The sequence below is a fragment of the Paralichthys olivaceus genome, chromosome 13 (assembly GCF_024713975.1).
Source record: "Paralichthys olivaceus isolate ysfri-2021 chromosome 13, ASM2471397v2, whole genome shotgun sequence".
Lineage (NCBI taxonomy): Eukaryota > Metazoa > Chordata > Actinopteri > Pleuronectiformes > Paralichthyidae > Paralichthys > Paralichthys olivaceus.
In genome coordinates this window covers 2,305,302-2,316,422 of record NC_091105.1, presented here as the reverse complement: position 1 = coordinate 2,316,422, position 11,121 = coordinate 2,305,302, and the positions used below count along the sequence as shown (strand labels likewise).

General features: G+C 44.7%; 1 protein-coding gene across 16 annotated transcripts in view; it reads left to right on the top strand.

The window, feature by feature from the left end:
• Nucleotides 1–1,661: 1,661 nt before the first annotated feature.
• Nucleotides 1,662–11,121, top strand: part of syngap1b (synaptic Ras GTPase activating protein 1b) — a 111,733-nt gene continuing 102,273 nt past the window's right edge. For 13 of the 16 annotated variants that reach the window (XM_069536605.1, XM_069536595.1, XM_069536604.1 and 10 more), the window contains exon 1: nucleotides 1,663–2,102. In XM_069536605.1, coding sequence (XP_069392706.1) covers nucleotides 2,088–2,102 — 15 coding nt within the window. In that variant the 5' untranslated portion in view covers nucleotides 1,663–2,087. Of the gene's footprint in view, nucleotides 2,103–11,121 lie in introns of all 16 variants that reach the window. The other 3 variants (XM_069536599.1, XM_069536594.1, XM_069536610.1) reach the window with 2 other exon arrangements.

Below are 11,121 nucleotides of genomic sequence, written 5' to 3'. Positions count from 1 at the left end.
GTGGGTAAACTTAAAGTAAAACTAAGAAAAAAATCGAACAAAGTTTTAAAGGTGTAGAAACCAGGTAAAGGCCCGAACATCCAGAAACAACTTTACTTCTTAAAGATCTTTTAATAGCTTGGGTCTACTCCTCTACTTTCACCAGATTGGTTAATGACGTTGGATTCATATTTTATTTTGGCTCAACTTGTAGTTTTAATTTTTTCAATGTCCCCCAGAGGCAGCAGAAGCTTTTTGGCTCCACAGCTTCCTGTCTGAATGCACTTCCTGTGTTTGGTCATGTGCTGAAATCCAGCGTCACTTGATTTTTATTTAACGTTTGTATTCGTTGTCAGTTGTGAGGCAGCAGGTCTCAAAGAGATATTCATGGAAACTTGTCATATAGTGAATTGTCACAGACTTAATGTTCTTTGTGTTATTATGATTCTTAATTTGCTCATTAAGAGAATTCGTCTTTAAACATCCTATTGGTTGTTTTATTCAAATAACATTTTTAACAGTTGGTTTTAAAATAAATAAAATAAGTCTTGTTAATATTCATCTCGGGGTTCGGCACTCGGAATGACGTTACACCTGAAAAAATGCGAATACTAACTCAGTGACACGTCCGGAGACAGTAACTGGACAGTACAATGTGTACAACAAATGTAATGACGTGTACTGTTGATACACGGAGCAGCCATCTTGGACATGGAAGTCGGGGGTGGTGAGACTAGAAACTAGAATGTTACTCAGTAGAGTTCAAGATTTAATCAAGATGCACCAAACGGCACACACTCATAAATATGAGTCCTCGACAGACGCCGGATTTCTGTTTTCAAGATTCAGGAGAGTTCGCTGAAAATTCCTGTTTGTCCACATCTTCGCCGAAATTAGATTTATTCTGTCTCTCGTCTCATCCTTCAACCAACTTCAGTGAAAATCTGTTCGGTAGTTTTTGTGTAATTCTGACAAACAAAACAAGTCGGATTCTAGTTTAAGTCCTTCACTGTTTGATATCGAGCTCATTTGTTTCTGAAGTCTTATCACATTTCTTCCATTTATTTTCTGTGTCAAGTAATTAACGTACAGAAAACCTTGGGCAAGGTATTTGTGTTTGTTCCATCGTAGGAGCACTGGAGGCTGCGACCGGCAATTATCCTCATCACCAGTTCATTGTTCAGAGAATAAAATGTAAATGCACTTTATTATTCTCTGATGGGTTTTTTTTTTTTTTTGGGTCTGACCACTGATCAACAACACGAAGACGCTAAACCTGCTTCTATAGAGAAACGAAGCTGCTGCTGTTTGGTTGTAGTCGAATTACTGTTTGGATCATTTAATTTTTCTGCTCAGGGGCCCGACAACTATCTTTTCTGCCCTGAACCCCTTCTAGAGGTTGATCCGGCCTTGGCGTGACACACACACACACACACACACACACACACACACACACACACACACACACACACACACACACACACAGCCTGAAGCACTTCTCAGGGATTATTAAAATATCTTTTCAACAGGCAAGCACAAAATGTGGACTCAAGCTAAAGATAGGTTATAGATATTGGGAAACGTGCGCGCCCACACACGCACGCAAGCTTGCAGGCGCGTGCCCGGTCTTCCCACCCCCTTCTCTCTCTCTCTCCCTCTCCTCTCTCTCTCTCTCTCTCTCTCTCACACACACACTCATTCGTGCTTCAGCCTCACACCTCAACAGCAGCGTGCAAGGAATCACGCTCGCACATGCACACACATGCACTCACTCACTCACACGCACACGCGCGCGCACACACACACACATACACACATTTCTGCATCCTGTGTTTTTTTCCCCCCATGCACCGGGAACCGGGCGCTTTGAGGAGCGGTGGTGGATTATGATGATGATGATGATGATGATGATGAAGCCAGATTCTATAACAGCGGAATATTGGCCTCTCCTGCGGCTCCGACTCCACTGAACCGCGTGTGTTTTTTTTTTTATTTTAAATTTTTTTATTCATTTCAGATGTTTTCCTAATTTGCTTCTCCGTTACTTCTGAGCGCCGAGAGACCGCCGAGACGCACAGCCCACGTTCAATGCCGTTGGAACATGTCCTATGTTCCCTTTCAAGGTAAGACACCAGATATATTGTGTGTAAATATATATATTTATATATATAATTATATTTCTGTCATCCACTGCATCTCTCTTCTTCTGTCCTCCTCCCTGTTCCTCACCATCCTCTCTCTACCTCTCTCTACCTCTCTCTCTGGCACTATCATATGCAGTATCCAAACGCACCATAGCCGACAGGTGCATAGAAATAGCCTGGAGTGCCTTCTAGATAGATGCCCACACATGCACGCACACACACACACACACACACGTAGGGATCCAATGCAGCGTGTGTCCGTGCAGACCTGTGCATGCGGATATTGTAGTATTGTAATAAGGTTTGCATGTGTGCTGGTGGTGTCACGCTTCACTCAGTGCATTCCTCCGTTTGAGCGTGGCCACACAGCGGCGATGGCAAAAACTGCTCCGATATTCCCATATTCCTCTGGTGCGATAGAATAGTGGGAATAATATCCTGCTCATCCACCGTGGAGTCCACTGGCTTCATCACACTGAGCAGGTTTATTTGAATCTCCTGTAATATTCTTATATAGACCCTGGAGGAGTTGAATGCCTGGTTCTGATTTTATCCTCTATGCTGTTCATGAAATATTCCTGGAATATGTTTTTTTTGTGAATAACCTCTCCTGCTCCCTGTGTGCAGAAACTTTGGCCCACTGTAAAAATGCAGAATGAAAAAAACGAGAGCGTCTCCTTCATTCTTGCGGGTCTTTTATTGCCCCGTACTCGAGTGTGTGGGTGAAAGGCTCTTCAGTGTACAGTAAAGGCAGATTCCCCCTCGGTATCATTGCACTGCAACTGTGACTAATGCTATATGTGAGCAGGCGTGCTGCAGTGAGCTGCCTCACATCACATTCAGGCGCACACACACACACACACACACTCACTCACAAAAAAAACCCTACCACCAGTAGCAAATTCCTGAAAAACGTGAAGGGCCAGAGTCGGACTGTGAGTGAGATGTGAAGGCCAAAGTTTGGAGTCGCCAGCGAAGCACCGGGGGTGGTTGTCGTGGTTCGTGTGAGTACCTGTTATCAAGCAGAAGCTGTGGGGACTGAGGAGGATGTGTGTGAGTGGATGAGAGTGTGAGTGTGTGTGTGTGTAGGAGAGAGTGGGGGTGTGCTGCATGTGACTGTGAGGGTGAGAGTGAATGTGTGGCTACCAGCTCACAGTAACCTGTAACAACTCCCCCCCCCCCCCCGCTCCCGTAGAACAATGTTCGTGCTTCCAAAATGGAGACTAGTCTTGACCTGATGTGTGTGGGGGGGCGGGGGACTCTACTTGCAGCTTCCTGGACTTCACTGTGACCCTGGAGTCATCGTCTGAGCTGCACATGAAAAGAGAGACTGAATTTAACTGTGTCAGCCGCTCAGCTCCTTTTCACTCCGCTTTTTATTCCCGCAGAGCGAAGCAGATAATGGCCAAAATGCCCTCTTGTGCAAGTGCAGCTATAGAAGTTGGTTGCATAATGTTGGTGAGATTCTCTTCCACTGTGTGTGTGTGTGTGTGCACAAAACCCACTCTACTAGTCATTGCCAGGAAATTGTGAGAACAGTGCTGCACCTTCAAAACCTGCCAGCGATGGCACTGAGTACTCTTTTCTCTGTGATCGCACAGTGGTGTTTCATTTTAGACATTGTTTCTGGAGCTGAGCAGCGTTTAGTTTTATCCAATTTGGTACAACTGCCGAGGGTTTAGCTCTGAGCCGCTTTCACGAAGCGTATCAATATATGGAAATACACTTTTTACAGTTTTAACTTGATGATTGCAGCGGGAGTTACATTTACCAGAACCTGCGAACTTGACTAAATATAAAATACACACGTCATAGATGCATGTTGCACCGATAAAGTTTTAATGACATAGAAATAACAATTACTTCAAAAAATATCTTTTGATTCTCTCGTTGCAGCTCATCAATGTATATCTCTGGTTTCCGTAGCGATGGTAGTAAACTCAGTGTTTTGGTTGAGGATATTTGAAGGTGGTACCTTCGGATTTGAAAACTGGGACGGCCATTTTCCGTTAATAAATCAATCGTAAAAATGATCAAAGCGATAGTTTGTGTATGCGTTGTATATTAATTAGTCACTGTGCAGGAAATCTATCGACAAATATTTATACTAGTAATTAATTGTGGAAATGGTCTCGCCTGTTAAAACTGGTTCCAGCGTCTAAATTGAGATTTTCCGAGTTATTCGTCGAACTCTGTATCTCATCAACCAAAATCAGTCAAATGGTGAAAATAGCATTTGCTTGCAGCACCGTTCCTCTGATCCTCCCCTGTCTTACCTATACGTTGGAAGCTCCATGGTTACTCGAGGCGATTATGTCACACTGGGAGATATTTATTGCTGCACAGTGACTCAACATGTCGAGATGAAAAATGTGGTAAGGCAGCTGATATTAGCGTGACATTGATTTGTGATGAGATCCCGGTGCACGGAGGGGGAGAGGGGACGGACTCGAACGATCTTGCAGATGTTATTCGGACGTCGATGAGTGCGTTAAGCTAATGTACCGGTCGAGCCATTGGCAGTCGAGCCAAGTACTGGCTCACATGAGCAGCAGCAGCAGAGTTGGGCCTTCCTATCGTGGCTGAATCTTCTTCCTCCCTCATTCGCTCTCTTAAACTCACACCTCCTTTCATTCTATCTCTCCCTCCTCCTTCTTCTTCTCTCTCTCCCTCTCTCTCTCTCCTGTACTGTGGTCGACCCCCCTCATGCTGAACCACCCACACACACACACACACTCACTCTATCCCCTCACCGTCTCCTCTCTCTCTCTCTCTCTCCTTCCACCATGGCTGCATCATGACAGCAGATGGACACTATGAGAGCGAGCAGCCAGCCACCGAGCTCTCCCTGCCCTTGTCGATTTTACAGTAGTTTGATACAGCGGCTCCTGTCAAGCATGGCCATCGTTAAAGAGACAGCACGGCACCAGTGCACTGCAGCACTCCTCTTTTCCCTCCTTCTCTTTCCCTCTCTTTCTGCCATGTGACATAAGGGACTGTCTTACACCCCTCCACTGCTCGGGCTTTGCCAAGAACCATCATCTGTTAGGCTATTACTGTACTGCATGCGAGAGATTCATCTAGCCCTGTGCACTAGATGATCTGTCAGAAGTGGGAGCCCATTCATCCTCCAGCGGGGAGCTGAGTGTGTTGGAGATGCGTTTGCGGCAGCTTTTTCAAGTGTTGTGTGGAATTAGCGGCGGCGTCGACCAGCGATGAGCATTTGGGAGAAGTGATTTGCTTTTAATCACACATGTAGAGCGGAATGCTCCTGCCTGTACAGCTTCTCCGCTGGTGTTGACAGATCTCTAGTGATCTGATGTTCCGCGAATCAAAGGGGCCCCTGTCCAAGTTCAGGGACGTTTTACATTCGCTGGCCAAATCCCCTCTAGATGTGGGAAGTCACCGCTTCTAAATGTCAAACCAAACGCTGCATTCAGCTTCTTCCTGCCGCCACAAAGCCGGCTGGTAAAACACACGCGGCGATGTCGAGGCGTTGAGGAAATATCACTCATGTCTTCACTCTGGCCTGCACACAGAAAGTCAAGCAGAGTTCAGCCGGCGTTCATTTGAATGTATGTAGAATATTTTGCATATTCATCAGTGTGTGCAGGGATCTCCTGAATAAGCACAGAGGCTGGCACAGACAGCAGTGTCTTAACAAAGCGTGTTTAAACATGTATTATCTGGCACTTGAAGGTCTTTGATACCCTGGGGGTCAATCAATAGCTGACTTGGGCAGCATTCATTTCCTCTGTGCTACCGGGACTGTGAATCTCAAGGCCCGAAGGTACACTTGCTTTTAACTCCTTGGATGGCTTCCGTCAGTTGTGCACATCCTCAGAAATGAACGGTATCAGTACGCAAGATGCACGTGAGCCGTAGGGGCAGACGCTCGGCATTGTTGCATCTAATGCACCATGATCATATGAAAAAATCTGCAAGTCAAATACTCCTGCATTATACAGTACTTGTGCTCGTGATGCATTTAGTTGTCCATGTGAACGCTTGGCTAAAGATTAAGTATATCTAACAAGTGGAAGTTCTGATGTCGCAGCTGAGATCTGGGTCTGATGTGACACGTTATGGGAGATGCATCGTTCATCGTCTTTTGGGGACGTTAGTGTGTTAACTGTATAAAGCGTGAGGTAGGCCTGACGTTATTTTTCTTATTTCACGTGTCGTCATGCTCTGTCTTTTACTTCGTCTTCAGTCTTGAGCTGATCCTCTTTTTCTTCCGATCTGTAGCCAAAAACGCTGAAGTAGCTTCGGTAAAGAATGCCCAGGCCCTTATCCTCTAAGAGTCTTTAGTGATACTGGGGGAATCTACATGGGGGCCGTCGGCACTGAGTCGCCGGGAGGAGCGGCTTTTTTAGCTTCGGCTACTCTTTGGGTGGGTGGGTAATTCAATTCTGCTGCAAAGCCTGAGTGGAATGACTCAATGGGCTTGTGCAGAGGGAGAGACGGAGAGAGACTGTCTTGGCTTTTGATTGATCTTGTCAGGATTCACTCACAGCGGAAAGGTCAGGATGAGCTGCCTCCTCTTTCCCGAGCCAATCAGGGGGCTGCCAATCCGGGATAATGATCTCCCCCCGGATATGGTTGGCTCACAGCATTCGCAGGCATGATGTCATGAGATCCCATGCACGCCCGTGATTCAGAACTGTGAGGTTTCAGCCAAATGCCCTCGGGACTGTGAGAAGTTACTGTGCACATGTCAGTAGTATCATCACGGGGTGACCATCGGATAGAAAGAGATGGGGCGGGAGGTTCTCAGTTCTCAGTTTGAGAGTGTTGAGTCAAGTTAATTATAAGAAACTGAACTTTTTGGATAATCTACAGCTGCACTTCCCTCATTCGCCTGAGACGACTTCACAAAGTATACTTTTCACATAGTTATGTGCAACTCATATTTTTCATATGCACATAAATAATATTCCATGTTAAATAATGTCATGCATAATTAAAATATCTACTGTACACAAGGGGGATTTTATCATTTTTTCCTTTGACGTGCACACTCAAAGTGGTACATTTCAAGTAGCTTTTAATATTCTCCCCGAAGCACCTTGAGGGCCAGTAAAATAAGGGCCACTAACACGGGCTGTAAAATAATGACCTCTGAAATGAACAGGGGGAAAACACACACACACACACTCACACTCACACACTCACACATCTCTGTGCACTGAAGCCTGAAGCTGGATTAAACATCAGTGTCGGTCTCTGTAAGAGGAATACAGCGCTCTGCTCAGCCTGGTTTTCAGCAGCACGCTACTCCACAATATACTGCACTGCTGGGTTGTTTAATCAGGCACCTGTAGAGCCATTCATTTCAGCCATTCTTCTATTTGAACCCCCTTGCGTGTGTGTCAGTGTGTGTTTGTTTGTATACATTTACTTGCTGATTAGTGTTTGTGTGTTTTTGTCCCAGCGCATGTTTGCTTGTGTTGGATGCTGCAGCCTCCTTCACTTCAGTGGGGGGACGCGGTCAGATCAGGTCGTTGACGTTAATGTAGCGGCTCAGTTGACATGAGCGTGAACCTCCTGACCTTTTACCAAACAATGCGGATGTTAGTGATCACGCAAGTAAGCTACCCTCGCTTGTCCACGCGGTCGCTCTCAGCACGCTCTCTCTCTCCCCCACCCTTTAACATTTCAACTTTTCACAATTAAATATTTTGAGGAGTTCTGAAATGAAATTACTGCGTTCTGTGATGCAGGGAAATATCAATGAATATTTTTTTTTTTTTTGCTCAATAATAATTAGAATAAAAGCATTTCCATGACAAAGCTGTAAGCGAGAACCTGAAAATAAAAGGATTGGCATTTTCAGGAAATGTCACTGTTGTGCAGGTGTCCTTTATTTTTGTGAGACAAACCTTATTGCTCACAAGTTAAAATAAATACTGGGGAGTGAACCTATGAGCGTCATAGACTTTATATAGAGATTGGCGACGCGTCTCCTCAATATCCGTAAACGAAGCCTAAATATTCTGGATATAAACGCTGCCATCTTGCGCCGATGACATGATTGACACGCCCTCGACAAATTGCGATTTAGTTGTTAGCTGTCGTGATGCTTCACCCTGTTTATAAAGCATCAAACGACTAATTCAAATTAAATGTACCAGAAAAGTTCTTGACCGAACGTCCATTCGTTATCGATACTGCTTTTCTCTTTGAGCGTCACGCAGGGGGAGCCAATCACAGCTGACACTGGGCGAGAGGCGGGGCTCATGCTTGAAAATGTTTTACTTCAGCCCATGTCCCATCCACTAACTTGGATGAGGTGGGATTTATGACCTAAACTGCAGCCGGTCACCAGGGGTCTATCAGGTTTTATCAGGTTTACCTCTGACACAATTTGTCAAATGAATCAATTAGTTGACTTGATCTTCTGCTGTTTCCTAATTTAATGTATAAACTTCAGTGAAAACGATGAACATGTGCTGGTCGGAGCGTCACAAGTCGCTCGATGGCTTTTTGCGAAGCTGTGACTGTGTGAGGGCGAGAGCGCGGACGGTCACAGCTCAGTGCTCGAAGCTGCTGACTTGCTGCTTTTCTCAGTTTTTATAATGAATCTCTTTCAGGCCTCTTCCCGACAGAACCACACATTCTTCAAGATGTCTCCTTTGGGATCTGGGAAATTGTGACGAACATATTTTCTGAACCAAACAATTGATCATTTAATCAAGACAACCATCTGAGGACTAATCCACAATTAAAATGATTAAAAAATAATGAAAAGTCAAAACCTACGATTTATGTGTGCGGAGTTGCTTCGTGCAAACGGAGCCAACTCGTCCATATATCGAATTGGTCGCTTGTAAAACCGTCCTCGAGTCTTCTACAAACTTAATCTCATGAAAGTAACCACCACAGTTTAGTGGTTTACTCTATCGCCTCACAGCAAAGAAGACCCAGGTTTGATCCTTGGCTCTTCCTGCGCCGAGTTCGCAGGTATGTGTGGGTTTCTCTCTGGTTCCATCCCACAGTGAAAAGATGCGCGAGTCAGGCAGAGTGGAGACTCTAAATTGCCTGTAGGTATGAGTGTGAGCGTGAGTGGATGTCTGAGTTCAACCTGTGATGCTCGGGCGACCTGCCAAGTGTCCTGCCATCCGCCCAGTGCATGCTGGGATAGGCTGTAGCCCCAGGTGAGCCAGAGAAGGATTAGGTGGGCAGAGAAACTGAATGAGTGAACGATCACCCGATGAATCTTTCTTTACATCCAAATATCAAACGGAGAAAGTGAATATTTTACACGTTAACGGTGAGATTTGTGATTCTTTGTGTCCTTTGACATCAGAGCGAAAAACAATAATGTGATTAAAGATCAACATTAACTTACCTTTGTTGCTAATCAATTATTCTTTGAGGGATATTTTCCCCCCGCTTGATGATAAACGGAATTTCAAGTTGAGATTGTGAATCACGGAGAACGATAAACAGAATGCCGCAGACTGCGCTCGTGAAGAAACCTGGTGAACTGACTGCTTCATTATTAATGGTGGTTTCATAGATGCCAGTTGCCTCAGCATCAGGCTTAAATCCAGTTTAATGTACATATCTCATAAGTGAGAAGTGTTTGGGTGGGACGGGGGCGTAGTATATGCATCACAGCCGCAGACTTTTTATTATTCTGTCATTTTATTCTGCACAGAATATATTTGAGAGATTTTTTTTTTTTTGAATGTAACTCATATGCACGCAGTGGTTGGAAAACATAAAGTATCGTCTATTTATTTTCACAATTAATCATGTTGTAAGTGTCGGTGACTGTTTCCAGTCGCTGGGTATCAGGAATGGAACTCTTCCTCTGCTGGTGCTTTGTGCAGACCCCACATTTCAAAGTGCTCTGTTACCATTTGAAAGGTTTTACAACTAGATATGTTTTTTTAATATTAATGTAGGTTGTGCCTTGATTTCAGATGTAGATTAGAGTAATTTGTTATCTGTATGAATGCCCCTGTGTGTGTGTGTGTGTGCGCCTTTGCGTTTGTGTATTCATGTCATTGTGTGTACTATGTGTGCAGCGAAAGCTTTTTTACCTCCACTCAAAGGACCTCGTAAAGGTTAGCAGGCTCACTCAACAGCTGATGGTAAATTTAGCCTCCTTCTCACACAGTCCCACACACGAGTGTTGGAGTATTTTTCTACTGTATCAGATCACATGCCAGCTGAGATCTGAGGGTATTAATTATCACAATGAGAAGCGGATGTTGGATGCAGGTCCTACATGCCCGATCTGTCACCTTCAATGTCGTGGCTCTGGAGTTTGAGACTTTGTTTTTGATTTAACAGCACTGTCACACAGGTATGAATGGATGGTGATGAGAAGTGCTTGCAGGAAGCCAAAGCCACACTTTTAATTTTGTGTTCTCGCTCTCACGTTCAAATGTGGAAGTCAGTTGAGAACATAAGGAAACAAATGCCTCTATGTGCAAATAGTGTTTTTCTTAACCCAGTGTTTCTACTGTTAAACTGTGCTGAGACGCTGACGCTAACACGAATCCGTCTCCTCCAGCAGGTTCATGCAAACCACGTCACGGACATCTTCTCACTGCTCTCAGTTCAGCCTTACGCTGCTGTTATTTCTGGGTGGAAGGTTGCCTTGCAGATGCTTCAGTCCACCAAGCCACGACCCCCCCGGGTCACGCAGCATGGCTTTACGTAACACATGAAACGGCATGGACGATGAACATGCAACGAAACACACAACACGACAGCTGTCTGATAGGTTGTTTTCTTTCTGGGGATGAAAACAATACTTTGAGTCGCAGTTGCCGAGAATTCCATTAAATGAGGAATTCTGGTGTAAATAAGCTGCAGATGTTCAGATGGTCTTCAAGTGAAGCACTGCTCTGCTTGAATATTGTTCCGTTTGCATTTTACACTTGACTTAACACGGCTACGGTGTCATGTCAGGTTTGACGTAGTAAATGTTTTTACACGCTGGGCTACATTTCAAATACGTGACATTTTTAAATGTAGCTTC